The sequence below is a fragment of the Octopus bimaculoides genome, chromosome 5, assembly GCF_046866305.1.
Source record: "Octopus bimaculoides isolate indiv1 chromosome 5, ASM4686630v1, whole genome shotgun sequence".
In the NCBI taxonomy this organism is placed as follows: Eukaryota; Metazoa; Mollusca; class Cephalopoda; order Octopoda; family Octopodidae; genus Octopus; species Octopus bimaculoides.
Genome location: NC_142932.1, coordinates 112894679 through 112918284, shown reverse-complemented (window position 1 = coordinate 112918284; position 23606 = coordinate 112894679). Strand labels below are relative to the sequence as shown.

The window sequence follows — 23606 nt, the reverse complement described above, 5'->3', positions numbered from 1 at the left end:
TTGCTTCCCAACCACATGGTTCTGGGTTCAGTCCCACTGCATGCCACCTTGGGCAAATGCCTTCTATTATAACCTTGGACTGAACAAAGCCTTGTGATTGGATTTAGTAGATAGAAACTGAAAGAAGCCCATCATATACATGTGTGTGTGTGTGTGTGTGTGTGTGTGTGTGTGTGTGTGTCTGTGTTTGTCGCCATCACCATCGCTTGACACAACTGATGTTGGTGTATTTACGTCCCTTGTAACTTAGCGATTCGGCAAAATAGACTGATAGAATAAGTACTAGGCTTACAAAGAATAAGTCCTGGGGTTGATTTGTTCGACTAAAGGTGGTGCTCCAGTATGGCCACAGTCAATTTACTGAAACGAATAAAAGAATAAAACAATATGAAATATTACCTTTACATCGTATTTTTGTGAAGGTTTCAGTTTAGATGAATTGACTTGAACTGTGGCTTCATGATTTGGTGACTGTGAAAACAAAAAGAGAAATATGGTTACTTCATTTCTCACTTTAATTCTAAAAGATAAACATCATTAATGCATGGACTCCTCATATTATGTATGTTAAACAGTGCTATTACTCTTCTCACATAACTCTGCAGCCTTTGCTGGAGTCAATTTGGTTTTTCCCATCTTTTGAATTGGTGAAAAAAAAATAAAGTAATTAAACTGGTCCTAATTAATGAGATCTGTTTAACTTATTATATCCAACCTACTCTTGTGCCCAAATTATGAAATATTTCCTTTTTATACTATTGTTTACCATGCCTCTGTGTGTGTGTGTGTGTGTGTGTGTGTGTGTGTGTGTGTGTGTGTTTGTGTGTTTGTGTGTGGGGGGGTGTACACATAACCAGTTCTGTATATATTTCTATAATTTTTGTAAATTTGATCTTGTAATGTCCCATCATCCATCGCCCTGGTGGCAAATAAAAGAAATAATTTTTATTATCGTTTGGAATATCTGCTTATTTCTTATGGGAAATTTACATTCCACTGGTTAGAAAGTCTATCAACTCACAACACCCTCTATACAGAGGGATTCAGTACATCATAGCATGCATGGAACTGTGACCTCTGCAGAGATTCCTACTACTGTTTATCAGGAATGACTTCACACAGTCATCTCTTTGATGGAGATAAAGTCCTAAGATTCATCACTTGATATCAGGAATATTGTCAGGTGCATACAGTTCTATACCAAGTGGGCAATGTGGCCAGTAGAAGACTAATCATAGCATTCTATGGAGGATTGATGGCAAGCAAGAGTGATCACATTCTCAAGGAAATGACGATCAGGGAACAGTTTTTTTCTGGGCCTATGAAGACCTTCTGCAAGCTAAACTGATGTATAAAATCTGTCCATGAATAGTGAATAGTTCTGGGCCTGATACCCCTCCATCATTCGCACTACGAGAGTCCCTGTGACACCCAAATTATCAACTGCTCAGGCATCTGGTCTCCTTTCAGAATACACTTCAACATTCACAATGTAAACATTTGCACTGTCTGTTAGTAAGAATGTCTTCAAGCCCCAATGGATGGGTTTGTCTTTATGGATAAGGTTTTTGGCCAGAATTGTGCCTTCATCTGAAAATCTCTCATATTCAGGCACAAAATGTTTTTGAAACCTTGGCAAGATATAACCAATAACTGGCTGTGACTTATGGATTTTGTCTTTCTTATTTACATTAGGATCATCCTCATCAACACAGTGTAACATTGACCATATAGCTAAAAACCTGTTCCTTACCATGACCTGCCCAAATCCTAGAGTTGATGTCAAAAAGCTGCCTTTTGTACGCTAGTACTGTTCATACCTATCCTTATGAACTAACATCTCTGTGGCAGCTCTACAACCAAAGAAGGCCTTCATCTCTTTTACTGTCATGTCATACCAATTTTTTGCAGCATAATTATTGGGCTTAGCAGCGTTGACATATGTGGCGTTCTTATTACTTTCTCTAACCAAAATGCCCCAAAGCGCATCATCCCCGAACAGGGTGAGGAAAGCTAGGGGACCATTTTCTCTATTTATATGAGGTGGAATATCCTTTGGGTCTGTGGGATGGTTAGGACTAAACTGTCTTGTGGTAAAACCAGCAATATCTCGTCTCCAGGGAGCAGGAATATTCATGTTTACTACTGCCATCAAGCCTCTGCCATATGGCCACCCCCTCCTATTAGCCTGGGGCATTTGAGTAAGCACTGTAGCATTGTCTACATTATGTACAAATTCACCTTGATCACTATCAGAATTGCTGGGCAATTCTTCAAAATCACTTTCGTTACCGTAATCAGACTCATCTAAATCCTCCTCATCATCACCAAGAATCTGAGCTAGTGCTTCTTCAGCACTGACACAGCTTGAAGACATTCTGGGAAAAATTCAAGCATGAAATAAGGAATCCGAAGACCCAAAATAACACACTCACTGATTGGTTGCTAAGTGGCTCAAGTGGCTATTTGTATAGTGCAAAATGAAGACACTGGCATTTCGAGAATATATGGCCTTGGGTTCTAAGGGTTAAGATACATCGGGAATATATGGCAGTTTGGGTTCTAAGGGTTAAAGTGAAATCACTTAAGGTGAATTTTCCTATAGCAAAAATGTTTATGGTGAAATTTACTTTATTTTTAAATTTATGATTTATTGATAAAAACTGATCTCATTATAATTAAAAGGTGAATCAGTATGTGAGCATTCAGATAAAAATTAAATGGTGACCAGTAGCAGTCTAATCAAGCAGAAAAGGATATGCTGCAATTATTAAATTATGATGATATTAGTAATTAGTAAATTAAAGACAAAAAAAAAATCATCTCACAGTTCAAACACTGTTAAGTTTAGTAAATATAAGCATAAACAGTATAAAATGGTTGGCATTAGGAATTGCATCCAGCAATAGGAACCATACCAGAGTAGACATTAGAGCATGATGCAGTCTTTCGACTTTTGAGATCCTGTTAACCTGGTGGTGGTGGTGTGGTGGTGGTGGTGTGGTGGTGGTGGTGTGGTGGTGGTGGTGGTGGTGGTGGTGGTGGTGGTGGAAGTAGTAAAATAACTATGAATAAAAAATGAAATTTTAAAATCTATGCAAAAAAAGATCATGTATTTGTAGAACAGTAACAGATTGAGGATAAAGAGAATTCAAGATAAAAATCAGAAAGGACAAATAGTCAATCTTACAATCAACTTATTAGAAATTGCATGCAAAGCTGGACCCAACTATTACTCAGATTTTTAGCTAATATCAACACATATCTTATTAGACCTGGAATAATGGAATTCAAAATCAACCTCAGCAGAACTTAAGCTCAACTTAAAGCAGGGAGGGATGTGATTAAATAACACAGAGCATTTTGTCTGGTACTGTTGCCCTAACAGCAGAAGTTTTCACCCTCAGAGCTCATGTATTGAACTTCAGCTCAGTTATGTAATAAAAGAAAGGATTCCTCAGCTTCTGAGTCATTGTCTGGCAATGATGCCAATGAAGATGAGGCAATTTCATTTGCTTCTTCTCTGTCTATGACCGAAGCTACAACTAGTGGTACTCTAAAAATCCAAATATTTACCTATAGTGCTGCTGTTGTTTGTGCACCTTTCTCATATTCCCCTCGCTGTCTCTTATACACAATCTCCCTCTAACACAATCTCTCTCTAACACATTCTCTCTCTAACACAATCTCTCTCTAACACAATCTCCCTCTAACACAATCTCTCTCTAACACAATCTCTCTCTAACACAATCTCTCTCTAACACAATCTCTCTCTAACACAATCTCTCTCTAACACAATCTCTCTCTAACACAATCTCTCTCTAACACAATCTCCCTCTAACACAATCTCTCTCTAACACAATCTCTCTCTAACACAATCTCTCTCTAACACAATCTCTCTCTAACACAATCTCTCTCTAACACAATCTCTCTCTAACACAATCTCTCTCTAACACAATCTCTCTCTAACACAATCTCCCTCTAACACAATCTCTCTCTAACACAATCTCTCTCTAACACAATCTCTCTCTAACACAATCTCTCTCTAACACAATCTCCCTCTAACACAATCTCTCTCTAACACAATCTCTCTCTAACACAATCTCTCTCTAACACAATCTCTCTCTAACACAATCTCTCTCTAACACAATCTCTCTCTAACACAATCTCTCTCTAACACAATCTCTCTCTAACACAATCTCCCTCTAACACAATCTCTCTCTAACACAATCTCTCTCTAACACAATCTCTCTCTAACACAATCTCTCTCTAACACAATCTCCCTCTAACACAATCTCTCTCTAACACAATCTCTCTCTAACACAATCTCTCTCTAACACAATCTCTCTCTAACACAATCTCTCTCTAACACAATCTCTCTCTCTAACACAATCTCTCTCTAACACAATCTCCCTCTAACACAATCTCTCTCTAACACAATCTCTCTCTAACACAATCTCTCTCTAACACAATCTCTCTCTAACACAATCTCTCTCTAACACAATCTCTCTCTAACACAATCTCTCTCTAACACAATCTCTCTCTAACACAATCTCTCTCTAACACAATCTCTCTCTAACACAATCTCTCTCTAACACAATCTCCCTCTAACACAATCTCTCTCTAACACAATCTCTCTCTAACACAATCTCTCTCTAACACAATCTCTCTCTAACACAATCTCTCTCTAACACAATCTCTCTCTAACACAATCTCTCTCTAACACAATCTCTCTCTAACACAATCTCCCTCTAACACAATCTCTCTCTAACACAATCTCTCTCTAACACAATCTCTCTCTAACACAATCTCTCTCTAACACAATCTCCCTCTAACACAATCTCTCTCTAACACAATCTCTCTCTAACACAATCTCTCTCTAACACAATCTCTCTCTAACACAATCTCTCTCTAACACAATCTCTCTCTAACACAATCTCTCTCTAACACAATCTCTCTCTAACACAATCTCCCTCTAACACAATCTCTCTCTAACACAATCTCTCTCTAACACAATCTCTCTCTAACACAATCTCTCTCTAACACAATCTCCCTCTAACACAATCTCTCTCTAACACAATCTCTCTCTAACACAATCTCTCTCTAACACAATCTCTCTCTAACACAATCTCTCTCTAACACAATCTCTCTCTCTAACACAATCTCTCTCTAACACAATCTCCCTCTAACACAATCTCTCTCTAACACAATCTCTCTCTAACACAATCTCTCTCTAACACAATCTCTCTCTAACACAATCTCTCTCTAACACAATCTCTCTCTAACACAATCTCTCTCTAACACAATCTCTCTCTAACACAATCTCCCTCTAACACAATCTCTCTCTAACACAATCTCTCTCTAACACAATCTCTCTCTAACACAATCTCTCTCTAACACAATCTCTCTCTAACACAATCTCTCTCTAACACAATCTCTCTCTAACACAATCTCTCTCTAACACAATCTTTCTCTCACACAATCTCTCTCTAACACAATCTCTCTCTAACACAATCTCTCTCTAACACAATCTCCCTCTGACACAATCTCTCTCTAAAACAATCTCTCTCTAACACAATCTCTCTCTAATTTCATTTGCTTCTTCTCTGTCTATGACCGAAGCTACAACTAGTGGTACTCTAAAAATCCAAATATTTACCTATAGTGCTGCTGTTGTTTGTGCACCTTTCTCATATTCCCCTCGCTGTCTCTTATACACAATCTCTCTCTAACGCAATCTCCCTCTAACACAATCTCTCTCTAACACAATCTCCCTCTAACACAATCTCTCTCTAACACAATCTCTCTCTAACACAATCTCTCTCTAACACAATCTCTCTCTAACACAATCTCTCTCTAACACAATCACTCTCTCTAACACAATCTCCCTCTAACACAATCTCCCTCTAACACAATCTCCCTCTAACACAATCTCTCTCTAACACAATCTCTCTCTAACACAATCTCTCTCTAACACAATCTCTCTCTAACACAATCTCTCTCTAACACAATCTCTCTCTAACACAATCTCTCTCTAACACAATCTCTCTCTAACACAATCTCCCTCTAACACAATCTCTCTCTAACACAATCTCTCTCTAACACAATCTCTCTCTAACACAATCTCTCTCTAACACAATCTCTTTCTAACACAATCTCTCTCTAACACAATCTCTCTCTAACACAATCTCTCTCTAACACAATCTCCCTCTAACACAATCTCTCTCTAACACAATCTCTCTCTAACACAATCTCCCTCTAACACAATCTCTCTCTAACACAATCTCTCTCTAACACAATCTCTCTCTAACACAATCTCTCTCTAACACAATCTCCCTCTAACACAATCTCTCTCTAACACAATCTCTCTCTAACACAATCTCTCTCTAACACAATCTCCCTCTAACACAATCTCTCTCTAACACAATCTCTCTCTAACACAATCTCCCTCTAACACAATCTCTCTCTAACACAATCTCTCTCTAACACAATCTCCCTCTAACACAATCTCTCTCTAACACAATCTCTCTCTAACACAATCTCTCTTTTACTCTCTCTTTATCTCTCTCTCTCCCTCTCTCTCTCTCTCTCTCTCTCTCTCTCTCTCTCGTTCTCTCTCTCTTATGCACACACTTAATCTCTCTGTCTGTCTGTCTCTCTCTCTCTCTCTCTCTCTCTCTCTCTCTCTCTCTCTCTCTCTCTCTCTCTCTCTCTCTCTCTCTCTCTGTGTTTTCTCTATTCTTCTATACAGGAAACCTACACATGTGGCCTAGCTATCACATATGTAGCAATTTGCCCTTCTGTGCTGTTCTGCCAAACTGGCTGACTTCGTAGAGTATGGCTCCAGGATAACCCAGTGTTATCATTGAAAGTCATCAGGACCTGGAGATTCGTACACCCACTCTCCCCCCACTGACCACATGTAATGAGCACAACTGGTCGATTCCACATTCACTATAAGTCAACACTGTTACACAAAAGTGGCACAGGCCAGGAGTCAACATTCATGCTAATATCTGGCCATGATCTTTGTGTTCTTGAGATCCATTTACTATGGTACCAGTCTGTGAGTTGACATGTGGTTCACCAGATTTATCTGAGCCCTCAGTTAATTCTTGGTCTTAAAGACAAGACACGTTCTTCTATATCCCCAGCCCAGTTGATGGATCACATGTCTTGCCATTTCTTGACCAAAGTTTCTGCCAAATCTTCTTACAAGGGAATAATGGAAGCTCTGCTTTTTTATTTTCTAAATCAGAGGTCTATCCCTGGTCTCTTCACCTTTCTTGGATAAATTTTTGGGGACAGGGTGTCCTGTCATTTGTGATGCACCTTATCCATTCTTTCTTCTTTTCTTTGAGGTAGCTAAAGTCAGTGTGCTCCTTTTACTCACACTCTTTGTCAAACATAATGTAATGTTCTTGTTGTCACTAAATTTCATGTTTGTTTTTCATTTTCCAGTCAAATTAATATTTCCAATTCAATTAGATCTTTCTTTTTTCCTCCAGTAAACAGTTTCACCTAAAAAACACTATTTACTTGAAGTTTATCATTGTCTGTATTTTTTGTGTGTTTTTTCATTAATTTTTTTAGAAAAAATGTTTGAGTTTTTTTACATCATGGACGATACTGTTACTATCATGTGGTTATTTCCGAGGCCATTTTATGATGTGAATAACAATACAAATGACTTCTAAAAATAGGGAAAACTTTTAACAAGAAAATTAAATCAAAAGATTATATAATACTCGTGGTACTAATGGAATGCTTATAAAGTAATTTAGAGAGTAAAATCACAGCAAATGTTTTAAGTGGCCGGCCATGCATTGGGGAGAAAGTCTAAAAATAGTAAAACTGTAGAATAATAGATAGGATAGACTGGCAAAGAATTGATTTGTCAACATGTCACTACAGTATCTTTGTAAACAATGTCCTTGCTCTTACGATCAAATAAAAATGACAGTCTCTTAAAGTTGGTGAATTGTAACAGTTATTTATTTCCTGTCTGTGTAATATTTATTGAAAGGATAATAAATACATTAGATTACATGCCAGAAATATTCAGTTTCATAGCTTTGCATTTTTATGTCTTTCTACATCCTATTGCTAGGATTTTCAAATAATGGCTGTTGTCAAATACTAAAAGGATCAAAGAAATCCATCAAACATATGAGTCTTAAACAAACTGTCTATGGCATTGCAGTGTTTTTCTAGTTTCCATGTATTTTTACTGCTTTCTGTTTTTGGATTGTGGTCATATTGAAGCAATGTTGTTTGGTGGTTTTAGTTAATCATATATCATATTAACTCCAGTTCTTTGAACTGATACTTAATTCATTAATAGGTTGGGTTCTTCATCATAGAAAGATGTAACTCACTCATAATAATTCTACAAGGATTTGTTTTTGCTTTTTTTTTTTTTTTTTTGATTGTTACGATAAATTACACTGTTGTCTAGAACCCATCTAGCCTGTAGTATCAGTCCTGTATCATATTATGGTATTCTTCATCATCTTTCAACATCCTCCATCCTTACAGGAAGTTTGACAGGATATGATGAATTCAAGGACTGCATTGTGTTCCAATGTCATCTTTGGCATGGTTTCTATGGCTGGATGCCCTTTCTAATGCCAACCACTTTACAGAGTGTATTGGGTGTTTTTACATGGCACCAGCAGCAGTGAGGCTGGCATGTAATTTGTAAGACTGATCCCCTTTGAAGGAGAGAGGCTACAGTTGAGAAGACAGCTTTATGCTAGAGGATAAGAGATTAAAGTATGAAAGAAAGGACTGGAATAGATTTCTTGCTGTAGTGAAGCTACATGGCTGTTCACATTACAGGAGAGTAACTGAAGGTAAGCAGAAAGAAATTTGGAAAGGAACATAAAATAGTTGTGATGAAATGTCAGTGTACCCTCAAGATATTTGGTGAACAGAAGTGAGTGAGGACAGAAGTGAATAAGGAAGTAGGTGGGTAGAGGTTGTAAGAGTGTATGGGAAAAGTGAGGTATGGTAAGAGATGGGGGTAAACGTTAAGGGAGCAAATATAATGAATGAAGAACTAAATCAACAAAGAGGCATTAACATGGTCACTCAAGCTACTAGAAATTTTCATCAAATCACATCCTACCATCTTGAAATAGAAAGAATAACTTAAACAATATACACCAAGATATACAATAAGAGAGGTTGGTCATGGAGGGAATATTTTTGGTTTATGTATCTGCTTAATGAAAGATGACCTGAGGGTAAACAACAGCAGCCAAGAAATTTCTATTATTGTTTCTGATGTATAGTCATTCTTATTTATATATCAGCAAGAGGTTATAAAAGTTATTCACATTCATTTGCATGTAGTTGGTATAAAAAATAAACTTCATTATCATCATCATCATCATCATCGTTTAACGTCCGCTTTCCATGCTAGCATGGGTTGGACGATTTGACTGAGGACTGGCGAACCAGATGGCTACACCAGGCTCCAATCTGATTTGGCAGAGTTTCTACAGCTGGATGCCCTTCCTAACGCCAACCACTCCGAGAGTGTAGTGGGTGCTTTTACGTGCCACCGGCACGAGGGCCAGTCAGGCAGTACTGGCAACAGCCACTCTCAAATGGTGTATTTTACATGCCACCTGCACAGGAGCCAGTCCAGCGGCGCTGGACAAAATGCTTAGTGGCATTTCATCCATCTTTATGTTCTGAGTTCAAATTCTGTTGACATCAGCTTTGCCTTTCATCTGGGTCAATAATATAAGTACCAGTCAAACACTGGGGTCAATCTAATTGACCTACCCCATAACCTAATTTCACTGACCTAGTGTCAAAATTTGAAACCAGTATACCTTATATATCTTTTATCTTTTACTTGCTTCACTCATTGGAATGCAGCCATGCTGGGGCACAGCCTTGAAGGGTTTTGTCAAACAAATCATTCCCAGTACTTATTTTTTAAGCCTGGTGCTTAGCTTATTCCATCAGTCTTTTTGCTGAGTTGCTAAGTTACTAGGATTTAAACAAACCAACAATAGTTGTACAGTGGGAAACAAGCACAGCACAAACACAAAGAAATATGCATAGATATATACATGTATATGACAAGCTTCTTTCAGTTTTCATCTGCAAAATCCACTCACAAGGTTTTGGTTTAAGTTCATCTTATTTGATATAAAAGACATGATTTATGAAAATGGGGACTGATTTTTACATTAAAGAAAATGTTTTAACTACAAAAATATTTAAATTCTTACCACAGAAACGTTTGCAAAGGAAATAGATTTAGTCAAAGAAACTTGGATATATGCCACTCCTTCAGGTATTTGACTGACTATGATTGCCACATTAGAGTTCTGGTAGAGAGTCTTCAGCAACAATCCTAAAAATTTAAGCACAATTTATTAGAATTACTTCACTTTTATTTTTGGTTTGCAAGATTCTTGTTGTGAATTTGTGTGTTGAATCAAAACTTCTTGTGTCTTGGGAGGGTCATTAAGTTAATAATAATAAACACACCCATTGGTTCAATATCAATTCTTTGCTGTTAGTCAATAGGTTAAATATCTAACTAACTATCTAACCAATTGTTTATTTAATGTGTTGGTTAAACAATCAATCGATTGTTTGTTTGTCAAAGTCTTTTCGCCCTTTCCATTCTCTTGTAAGCAATCATACATCTACATATGTACAGGCAAGCATACATACACACAAGCATAAGACTAATTCTCACACAGTCCTCAAGGCAGTCCTTGAAGAGAGAGGGCATGTCATTGATGTGTTTGTGAATAGTGACAAAAGGACTTTGACAAAGAAACAACATTAAATAAATGATCAGTTAGTTAGTTGGTTAGATATTTAACCAGTTGACTAACAATAAAGAAGTTATATTGAACCAGTGCATGTGTTCATTATTATTGATGTAATGACCATTCCAAACCACATCAAAATTTATTTGAATTCTAAGTTGATTAATTGATATTACTCCATACCTGTATTTATAATATATGTATGTTTATGTGAATGTAAATATTGTGTGTGATTAAGAAACTTGTTTCAGAATCATGAAATGCTAGGTTCAGTCTCACTGCATGTCACCACAGTCTTCTATGATAACCTTTCGTCTACTCAAGACTGCTTGAGTGGAATTGAGTGGACAAAAACAACGTGGAAGTTTATTGAATGGATTGTACTTATAACAAAGGGCCAACCTTCTCTCTCTCTCTCTCTCTCTTTCTCTCTCTCTCTTTCTCTCTCTCTCTCTCGCACACACACACACACTACATGCATGCACATACACATAAAATGTCTACCTAAGGATTACATGGTTAAAAGGATGAGTGTCTGTGGAATACACAGTCATTTACTTTATTGTTGAATAAATAGTTTCTTTGAACAAATCCTTGGAATACTCAACATTGAAGCTAATACTAGATCTATTCAACATACATGTGTACTTTCGGGGCCTGAGATACTTTACATGGGCTAAAACTGGTTCAGGGCTATTTATTTGAAATAGAAAGTTATTCAGTCAGTCAGTTACAGAACCTAATTTACTGGTAAATAAATGAAATGCATCTCAAATTTAGAGTATCCAAATATAAAGATATTTCAGTTTCATAATGTGACATACATCAACATTAAAATATTTCAATGAAATAATTTTAGAATTAAGTAAAGTCAATTGCCAAATCAAAGTGGCTGTTCCCTGTTACTACTAGTTTAAACCCAGGCAGATCTTCCATCAGTTGGTTATTGGTGTGACACTGCATGCTTTATATACAATATATAGATTGCAAGCAGGGGGAGTGAACTCCTACCATACTCTAGCAGACAACAGGATCATGAGACTGACTCAGTTTCAAGCTGGTTAGCTTATCCCCAGTCATGAGCACCTCGTCACCACAGTGATAGTCGGGGTCTGCTCCAGCCAGCAATGTATTGTAAACAAAGCAATCATCAGTCACTGATTTGCAATAAGCAAAATAGCTAGTTGTAAAATCTCAAAAAGAGATCAGAATAGTAATTATACTAACAAGTAAAGTCAATTACTGCATTAAAGTAGTTGTTCCATGTTACTACAAGTTTAACCCTAGGCCGGTCTTCTGGCAGCTGGTTATCAGTGCGATACTGCAACTTTTATATACAATATATATTGCTAGCAGGAGAAGCGAACCCTTACCATCCTGTAGCAGACAACAGGATTGTGAGACTGACTCAGTTTCAAGCTGGTTAGCTTATCCTCAGTCACAAGCACCAGATCGATAGCCAGGGTCTGCTCCAGCCAGCAATATATAGTCCTGTTGTCTGCTAGAGGATGGTAGGGGTTCACTCACCCTGCTAACAATATATATTGTATATAAAGAGTGCAACATCACACATAACCAGCTGGTAGAAGATCTGTCTGGGGTTAAACTAGTAATAACATAGAACAGCCACTTTGATGTGGCGATCGACTTTACTTGTTAGTATACTGTAAATCCTTGAATATAATCCGCATTTTTTCCCCAAAATTTGAAGGTCAAAATCCCTAGTGCGTACTATATACGAGGTTAAAAATGAAAAGTATTTTCTAAGCAATGTCCGAGTCTCTATTTGCTGTCCGGCAATGTTTATTCAGACGCATTTTGTGATGTCGGGCTTGTAACTGATAGTGAAAAATATGTAAAGGCAATTTACTTAATATTTATTTTTCACTGACGTTATTACTGTTATTTCTCTATTTTCTGCAAACAAAGTGCACAAAAAAGCTACACATTTGCATTATGTTATATATACAATAATAATAAAGGACGTTATCGTATATATGTTTACAAACCAAGGATGTTATATAGACCTCCTTGACCCAAGATAGAGAAGGGGTGCATATTATACACAAGGTTTAGGTTTTTCAGAGGTACAGGGTGGACTATACTCGAGGGCGAACTATACTCGAGGATTTATGGTAGTTACTACTCTGATCTCTTCTTGAGATTTTACAATTTTAGAATTATTTTAGTTTCACCTTTACAATTTTCAGTACTTACCAGTATGATCTGTCTTTTCTTTCTTGGAAAAGTCCTATTCCAAAAAGAAGAATAGAAAAAAAAAAATAGAAAAAAATTAATATAATATTCCTTTATTCTTGTACTAATTTCTATCATAGAAGGGCAAATATTCTGGAGCATCACTCTCAATGGTTTTAATAGATGATATTGATCTTCGTCCTCAGTAGAGTACTTATTTTATCAATCTCTATTCCTTTGGTTAAATTTATCTTTTAATGTAAAGGAATGTAACTTTTCAGATCTGCAAATTTGTTTGATGAATTGATTTTACATGGATATACATGAATACATGTGAACATATTCATTCACATGTGTTCCCTATCCAATACATTCATCTTTGACTCCATTTCTAACTTTCTGTCACTTACATTCTCACTCTTGCAAATCTACCCATCCAACCATGCTCAATTATCTGACCCCATTCTCTTGTACCTTGAGAATATGCTCTGACATTTCATCTCTATCATCCTTTCTCATGCTGGTGTGTGACTTAGCAGTTCGGCAAAAGAGACCGATAGAATAAGTACTAGGCTTACAAAGAATAAGTCCTGGGGTCGATTTGCTCAACTAAACGCAGTGCTCCAGTATGGCCACAGTCAAATGACTGAAACAAGTAAAAGAGTAAAAGATATGTATTGTATTCTCTTGTGAACAGATACCTAACTAAATAGCCTCTGTGTGTTTTAACTAATTGTGAAAATAATTGAAAATTTAGAGGGTTTTAATACTACAATTCACTTTTTCATTTAGTGGGTACTGTTTTTGTCTTCATTGTTTAACCCAAGTCAACCCTGTATGAGTAAACCTAAAATCAAAGATTTTTCCAGTTGTGACCTCCCTATATTTTTTTTAAATACCACATTATTTAATGTAGCCTTTGACAGATTTGGCTGCTATTTCTAGCAGCTTGAGTGACTACGTAGAAGATCCCATTTTAGCCCTTCATTTGCTGACATATTAAACTGGTTTTTGGAGTACAACTTCTTACAAAACGGTTCTAATTCTAAGTTGTAATTGTTTGTGGGTTATAATTTAAATATGAACTATTTAAAGCTCATGGTTTTGGGACATAGAACCAGAGGTACTCACAAGTAACTGATAATCAAAAATATTCTTTTCTAATCTAGGTACAAGGCCCAAAATTTTGGGGGAGGAGGACAGTCAATTAGATGGACCCCAGTACACAAGTGGTACTTAATTTATCGACCCCGAAAGGATGAAAGGCAAAGCTGACCTCGGCGGAATTTGAACTCAGAACGTAAAGACAGATGAAATACCACTAAGCATTTCACCTAGCATGCTAATGTTTCTGCCAGCTTGCTGGCATGATAATCAAAAATATTACGGGAAGACTACATAAGCCTGCTGATTCCTATTTAGTGCTATTTTGTGACTTTTTATCCTTATGTACTTTATATACTGTGGAGGCACAATGGCCCAGTGGTTAGGGCAGTGGACTCACGGTCATAGGATCGTAGTTTCGATTCCCAGACCGGGCGTTGTGAGTGTTTATTGAGCGAAAACACCTAAAGCTCCACGAGGCTCCGGCAGGGGATAGTGGCGAACCCTGCTGTACTCTTCCACCACAACTTTCTCTCACTCTTTCTTCCGGTTTCTGTTGTGCCTGTAATTCAAAGGGTCAGCCTTGTCACACTGTGTCACGCTGAATATCCCCGAGAACTACGTTAAGGGTATACGTGCCTGTGGAGTGCTCAGCCACTTGCACGTTAATTTCACAAGCAGGCTGTTCCATTGATCGGATCAACTGGAACCCTCAACGTCATAAGCGACGGAGTGCCAACAACAACAACTTTATATACTACCAATATAAAGTGTACTGTTTCAATCTATAAATATACAAAAAGAAAATTTTTACTTCATATAAATAAAGAGTAAATGTTTGTCATGCAGATCACTTATTGTTCTCAAACACTTGAAGGCTTTATCAATTCAGGGCCTATTTAAGTGTACAATTCAATTGAGATAAGCCATTTCAGTTTTAAAGTTCACCTCAAAGATTAGGGTCAACACATCTCTCAAATGCCTTGACAACTAATTATCAGATCATCCTATAAATTCTGTCCAAATTTTGAATAAAGAAAACAAGTGATCAAATGTTATATTTAATTGAAATTTAAGCATCAATGTACTTTCCCTGATTATCTATGACTTCCTTCCATCTACTTACAAGCTTTTTAATCCCATCAATGTAAAACTTTTTCGGTTTCAAAGTGAAGAACTCTGAAATGTCAGTTTCGACCTCCTCCTGGCTTGCAAAAGTTATGTCCCCCAAATGATTCTGTAAACTACGAAACAAATGGTAGTCTGAAGGAGCAAGGTCAGGAGAATAAGGTGGATGGGGAATTTTTTCCCAACCAAGCTCTTCAATCTTCTGTGATGTGATCTTTGTAGTGTGAGGTTGAGTCGCTTCGGCAGCAGAGTTTCCTTTTTTGTACTCATAAAGCATTATGTGCCTTAAATGTTCCTTGGATACTTCCATATTAGAAAGGGTTTTAATCAAAGAAATTTTAATTCTATTATTCTGTAAAATAATATTTAATTAGTTTAAATGTACACAAATTCATAAATAAAAATTTTAATTCCATTAGACATTCTAAAATACTATTAAATTTCATTCAATTTTAAAAAAGGTAAAATTGGACAGAACTTATGGGATGACCTGATAGAACATATCAGTTGATATTCCAAACTTGAAAAGCCTGCAACTAAGCGAAGGCTATAGATGAAGGTGTTCTAATGTTAGAGGTTGAGTTATTGTTGTATAGTAACAGAAAATTGAGGAAGACCTACAGAAGTGAGCTTCCTGTGTTAATATTTGCTTTATGTGTAGATCAAAGGTACTTCCTAGGTCTGCCAATTGAAGGATCGCTTGGAGTTAAATAGTAATAGCAATAACAAATTAACTGTTAGGTAGGTGTTTGTAAATCAATTATTTATTACATGGAGGGCAATGCTATTTGTATCTACTGAGATAATGATGAAGTAGTTCAGAAGTATTTCATCTAATTCAAATACTACAACAACACACAGAGATAAACACCCACAGATATATCTGCATGTTATCAGGACTTCATTGTTTTATGTCTACTTTTTCATGTTGGTATAGTTTAGATGGGTCTCACAACATTTCTACTTGTCACAGTTATTTGTTTTCTGATATACACATATAAAGAACACTAACTGACTTTATTGTCCTCTGAGTCATATATTCTCCTGTTGCACATTTATTTATTTATAGCTGGGTATCTACCCTGTGACTAACCAGTGAGTGCATTTTATTGAGACACACTGCTTTCAAATATTGTCTACTAAATTTCAATCACAAAACATTGGCCAATCCACAGCCACAGTTGAAGACACCAGCCAACAATGTTTCCCCCTCTCTTTCACTCCGTACATGCATACTTACATATGCAAATATATGCATGAGTGGACATACAGAAAACAATACATACAAATTTGTGCACATACATACATACATACATACATAGCCTGCTGTTGATGTTGAAATTCCAATGACGGAGCCTTGGATCTAGGTTAGAAACATGCATGGAGGCAAGGTCTAGAAGCAAAGGGCCTCGGAGTTAATCTAGCAAAAACCAAAGTCTTAGTAAATAGGAGAAGAGACAAATCACAAATCCCACTGGTAGATGTCCCTGCTTGATCTGTAGGAAAGGCATTGGCAGAAACTTTATAAAATGTACCCAGTGCAAGCTATGGAAACATAATAGGTACAACAATATCAGACGAAGGTTAATTGGGAAAATAGTTATTGTGTGTAGAAGATGCACACATTCAATAAAAACAGAAAATTTACAAAAAATAGACCTCATCAACTGCCAGATGGGAAAGCTAGAGGTTGTAGATAACTTCAATTATCTAGGTGACCAAGTTAGTTGTGGAGGTGGATGCTCTGAGAGCGTAGCTACAAGAATAAGAATAGGCTGGGTAAAGACACCTTTTGAGTGTTAGGCCTCATGGAAGTAAGGTGGCTGATGCCAGCGGAATGTGAAAAGTATTTCAAGCGTCTGGGCCTCACAGAGGCAATGACAAATGACCACGACCTTTGACATTATGCTGTGCTTGAGAAGAAGACCCATCAAGCCAAGTGAAATTGTAGTCGTGGCAGATTCTGGCAAATGGTACCTGTGCTGGTGGCATGTAAAAGTACCCATTACACTCTTGGAGTGGTTGGGGTTAGGAAGGGCATCCAGCCATAGAAAACCACGCCAAATCAGAGTGGATCCTGGATGATTATACATTTTTTTTTTTTATTTACATCTTATTTACATTTTTAACACTTTCTTCCATCATTGGATTTATCAAAAAATGGTTTAAATTTAGATTTCTTGGCCTTTTTATATATATATAGAATTTTATGGGGTTTGCCAAGCAAGGGAGAAGAAAGAAGAAAATTTTTTATTGAGAAAAAGGGTGAGGTAAAGAGCTGTGGTTCTGTTTCGTCAGACTTGTTTGTTTAGTACTTAGTGGCCGTTTAAGGTGATGGAAGGAAAAAGAAGAGAAAGAAAAAGAATTTTTGTATTTGAATTGGTCATAGGCATAAGAGTGGCTGTGTGGTAAGTAGTTTGCTTACGAACCACATGGTTCCGGGTTCAGTTCCACTGTGTGGCACCTTGGGCAAGTGTCTTCTACTATAGCCTCAGGCCGACCAAAGCCTTGTGAGTGGATTTGGTAGATGGAAACTGAAAGAAGCCCATTGTATATATGTATATATATATATATATATATATATATATATATATATATATATATATATATATATATATATGTATGTATGTATGTATGTATGTATGTATGTATGTATGTATGTATGTATGTGTGTGTATATGTTTGTGTGTCTGTGTTTGTCCCCCAACATCGCTTGACAACCGATGCTGGTGTGTTTACGTCCCCGTAACTTAGCAGTTCGGCAAAAGAGACCACTAGAATAAATACTAGGCTTACAATGAATGAGTCCTGGGGTCGATTTACTCGACTAATGGTGGTGCTCCTGCATGGCCACAGTTAAATGACTGAAACAAGTAAAAGAGTAAGATTTTAATTGAAAAACCAAATGGTTTTGACTTACTTCAATAAAAATTATAATTGCATTTCCAGGTCCTTGCTCTTTTGTGTTCATTAAAGAATAGTAGTATGGATGTGGTCAAATTTTTTAATGAAATTCTAGATGTTTTCGAAAAAGTGATTTTTCGGTTCACTATACACCCACACACCAAATATACATATACATATATATACATATATATATATATATATATATATATATATATATATATATATATATATATATATATATATATATATATATATTGGCTAAACTGGCAATATGACCATCCTCAAGTACAACAACATATATATATATACATATACACATACACACATAATCACATACACACACACACACACACTCAAAGACGTCTATATATATATGTTCATATTTGTGCACACATACATAAGTACACATCATGATTTTTTTTTAAATAATTAATTAATATAATTAAAGATTCATCTCTGTGATGAAATAAATTTGGAAAGTTTTGGTCTGCCCGAGTATTTGTCCTTCAGACTGCAAAAAGGAATTTTAAGAAAAGCTATACACAATGCTGTCACAATTATATTTCCAAATTCATCTATTTCTGGTTGGCTGTTTTGTTTTGAATATATTCTAAAGCTCCAACCTAGAATTTTCTAAAGGAGAAAAAGAACCAAGTTCATAAGAGGGAAAGCAGCTGCATTTATAGAATTTTGGAATCTGGAGTGTTATGCAAGGTCCAACAACAAAGTGGTAAAAAAGGTTTTAGCAATGGTTTGAGATCATCTTTAACAATTATACAATCAAATTCATATAGAATTCTCATAGGTAGAATTTCATAAAAATATATAGTTATGTTAATTTTTGTTGAGGATGTTTTTTGTGAAGTAAAATTCTGTTGTCTTTCGGAACTTTGAATTTTCCTTCACATATTTCCAACTGTTTCATTTTTTTCAAGCATTTAATTCTGGAGCGAACTTCTTTATGAAGTGTAGCTCCATTGTTTTTGGAAGTTTGGTTCATTCCTTGAGCATTTGTAGAAGGGGAAGATTTTGAATTTTCCTTCTCCACATATTTCCAAATGTTTGCTCAGTGGAATTTTCCATAGCTCTTCTTGACAGAGATGTTGTCTGTGGACACTTGAGTGTTGGCAAAGAGAATTACTGGCTTCACCAATATAATTCTCCTTGCATTTGAGGCTAGTAATGCAGTATATGAGGTTTTGCATCTTGCAGTTCATGTTTGCATTTATTTTGAATAAGAATTCACTCTTAAATTTTATGTGGGTGTCCCTGTCTATATATTTGTGGTTATTGTTGTTATTGCATATTCCACATCTTCTGTCTCCACATTCCTTTACGGAGAATTCTGTTTCATTCTTTGATGTGAATTTTGTAAGTTGTTTTTAAAGGTGTTTTTCCTGGCCTTTACTATTTTGCAGGTAGCTTTTGTCTATCACTTTTCTCATTTTGGGGCTCTGTAAGAATATTGGTAGGTTTGAGTATATAACATGGAAAATATTGGTCATTTCAGGATTGTATGTGTTAATAAATGGAACAGTATGTTGGCAAACCACAGAAAATTCTTTATATATATAAAAAGGCCAAGAAATCTAAATTTGAATCATTTTTTGATAAATCCGATAATGAAAGAAAGCACTACAAATGTAAATAAGATGTTAATAAATAAAAAATATATATAATCATCCAACATTCTGACTACCTTATTATTCTAAATATGCCGTTGCCAGTACCGCCTGACTGGCCTTCGTGCCAGTGGCACGTAAAAGCACCCACTACACTCTCGGAGTGGTTGGCATTAGGAAGGGCATCCAGCTGTAGAAACTCTGCCAAATCAGATTGGAGCCTGGTGTAGCCATCTGGTTCACCAGTCCTCAGTCAAATCGTCCAACCCATGCTAGCATGGAAAGCGGACGTTAAACGACGATGATGATGATGATGCATATACAGATATATATATATATATATATATATATATATATATATGTATATATGTATATATATATATATATATATATATATATATATATATATATATATATATTTATATATATGTGTATATACATATATATATATATACATATATATATGTGTATATACATATATATATATATATATATATATATATATATATATATATATCGATTTAAAAAAGAGCTAAAAACTGATCCATTGAAAATACTTTACTATAATGACCTCTGATCATTTCGATGCAATATCCAAATTAAAGGATGAATCTAATTCAACATTTTTGCACACACACACACACACACACACACACACACACACACACACACATACATACATACATACATACATACATACATACATACATACATATATTAGAAGAAAAGGACAACAAAAACCAAGGCAGGGTGAGTATCTCAAGTCATTTATGATAATCTATTAAGTCCATACACTGGGTATTTCATCACCAGAGACAAGGTGAGTATGTATGAAAGTTCTAGACAAGGAAATTCACAGATTATAAGGAATAAGATAGAAGAATAAAGATAAAAAGTAGATAGACAAATACAGACAGGAGAATAAAGTTCACAGGTCATCATTTTCCAGAGGAAGTTGGTCCATACTTCCGTGAAGGTATAGGCCCTTAGGTATAATCCCAGATAAATCCAGGCAGCACTTTGGCATACTTACCTTGTCTCTGATGATGGAATACCCAGTGTACGGACATGCTAGCCTATCATTTGGGATATCCCAGAAACAGCTGTAAGACTTCAAATAAACCTTACCCTAATTAAATTATTATAAATGACTTGTGATACTCCTCCTGCCTTAGTCTTTGTTGTCCTTTTTCTCTAATATATACCTACTAGCATGGAAACCTAAAACAGATCCCTAGCTGCAGCCTCAGCTGTGAACTTGGAACCTTACAGATAACCAATTATAGCACTTACTCAGTGTACCTATTCATTTAGATCACCAGTGAACTAAACTCCTCATATTCTTTATACATACATACATATATATATATATATATATATATATATATATATATATATATATATATATATATATATATATATATATATATATATATATATATATATATATATATATATATATATATATATATATATATATATATATATATATATATATATATATATATATATATATATATATATATATATATATATATATATATATATATATATGAGAAAAGAACATAAGCATAACTTGATAATCTTTTATTTCAATTGTTACACATGTTTCAGTATCAGGCAGCACTTTCAACCCTTATAATAAATACCTGAAATATAAATCCCTATACCCCATAAACAATCCACAATCTGATCTACATAACCAGCCCTTAACAAACACAGTTATTACACAAAGAAATTTCTAATTTCATGAAGGTGTATCTCATGTAAACAACAGTACATTCTGTAGACAGTTGTAAAAAGCAAACTACCTCAAACATATGGCATTTCAAAATTTCCTTGAAATGCATATGTTCAGAGTTAAGTGTGAGCTTTTGACCACATAACTTGCAATCTTATAAGTCTATCATCAAATTTCAGTCTAATTCCAAAGGTCAACCAGCATATAAATCATAATAACATCCTCTTCACCTCCTACTTAACAACTGTTGGAAATGAACGATTTTCTCTCTTTTCCCTACCTTTTTTTAACTCTTGCTTTTCCCACCAGCTATCTACTGATTCATTCTCTGCCCACGCACTTACCTTTGTAGTTTGAACAACCACTTACACTTCATATCCTGTCTGATGTACAGAGATATGAAATTCATATAACTAAATGTGAGGTGCAATTACTCTAAATATCTCTCTTACCCAAGCACTGAGTATTGTTTGAACTTCTTGCTTGTATCTATGTACACTATACATACGGTCGGTTATAAAAGGTGTGTTCAAAAAGTATTTGACTTTGTTTTTTTCTGTCCAAACTAATGCCACATGGGAAAAATCCTTTGGCTGGGTGGTGACACCAACCTTCCTGTGCATGCATGAAAATTTTCACACCAGTAGGCTGCATTAGTTCCCAGCTGTTATTCCTAAAACACACAGATATGTAATGCATGCTCATTGGATTTTCGTTTTTATACAAGATGACCAAATGCATCAAACAGAGACCATAATTCCTTGTTTCATCACCAGTGATGATGGTCTTCTTGAAATCTTGGTCATGGTTTGCATAGTCCAGTGTGCCTTCAGTGATTTCCATGCAGAATTACTTCTACTGCACTCCTCCACCTTGGATGTGAATTTCACTGACACTCTCCACATACACAAATCTTCTATTAAAATGGAAATCATTGATCCTGTGCTTATTCCCACTTTCCTGGATTGTTACACAATGGACTTTCATGACTATTCTCCAAATGTTCTCGATCGGTTCCTTGTTTCATCTTGTGGATAGCCTGCCTGAGCATGCCTCACTTTCTACTGAGTTGCAACCATGTTTGCTGTGGCTGTACCTCTCCTTGAACTGAGTTTTACTCATGGCATCATCGCCAAAGGCCTGCTGAGCCTTCTGAATGATTTTAAGCTTGAGTACTTGGCTAAACTTGATGCAATATCTCTGCTTGATGTATTTGGTGAAAATGAAAATCCAACGAGTGCACACTTCATGTCTGTACTCTAGGCACAACAGCTGGGAACTGATGCAGCCTAATGGCGTGAAATTTTTGTGATAGTACAGGAAGGGGGCTGCCGCCTTCCACCCAAGGGATTTTGCCCATACAGTATTACTTTTGGCAGGAAAAAATAAAGTCAGATACTTTTTAATGTGCCATGTACAAGCCTACACACACACACACACACACACGTGTGTGTGTGCATGTGTATATGTGTGTGTGAATATGCTAACTGTACTTCCTCTGCCTCCTTCAGACTTCATAAAAGAGTACTTTTGATCTCATTTTATCTCAAGATAGCTAAAATGGTTAAAAAAAAAAATTTTTGTGGGGTGGGGGGTGCATTCTTTCTCAGATATCCAGTTTTTAAGTGCTGTGTGCAAACTGTTTCATAATTTCAAGGTTTGAATTAATCTTATTGCTTACAATAAGGTAATCCAACAAGAAGTAGTCTAACAACCAATAGGTGGCATGGAATAAATAAGTGACTCATACATCCTTTCTATCATGTCTTCTGTTGAATTAAACGCCAGTCCTTTTTTGTCTTTGGTTGCTTTCAAAGTGTTTTCATTACAGGTGGATCAACTTCATTACAAAATGACAGCAGATGCAATCCATTACTATTCTTCTGCCTACACTGTGTCTGCCAATCACACGTGACCAAGTTCTGTAATCACAACCTTCTTTGACCAATCAATAGGGCCTTGTCACTATAACAGGCTTTTGGGATGACAGAACATAATAAACTATTATATAAGGTCTCATTTTCTTTGTTGCATGACATAGTTAGAGCAAAGCAACTTATAAAATAAGCTGAGTTTCCTTCCCTCAAATCTATCTTTAATGCCATA

The 23606-nt window shown here is 36.0% G+C and overlaps 1 protein-coding gene across 1 annotated transcript in view; it reads right to left on the bottom strand.

The window, feature by feature from the left end:
- LOC106868403 (uncharacterized) overlaps positions 1 to 23606 on the bottom strand; it is a 49025-nt gene that overhangs the window by 20094 nt on the left and 5325 nt on the right. Inside the window, exons 2-4 of the mRNA XM_089352977.1 lie at positions 13020 to 13053; positions 10251 to 10375; positions 400 to 471 (exon numbers count right to left, since the gene is read on the bottom strand). Of these exons, the coding sequence (XP_089209103.1) occupies positions 400 to 471; positions 10251 to 10375; positions 13020 to 13053 (231 nt within the window). The remainder of the gene's footprint in view (positions 1 to 399; positions 472 to 10250; positions 10376 to 13019; positions 13054 to 23606) is intronic.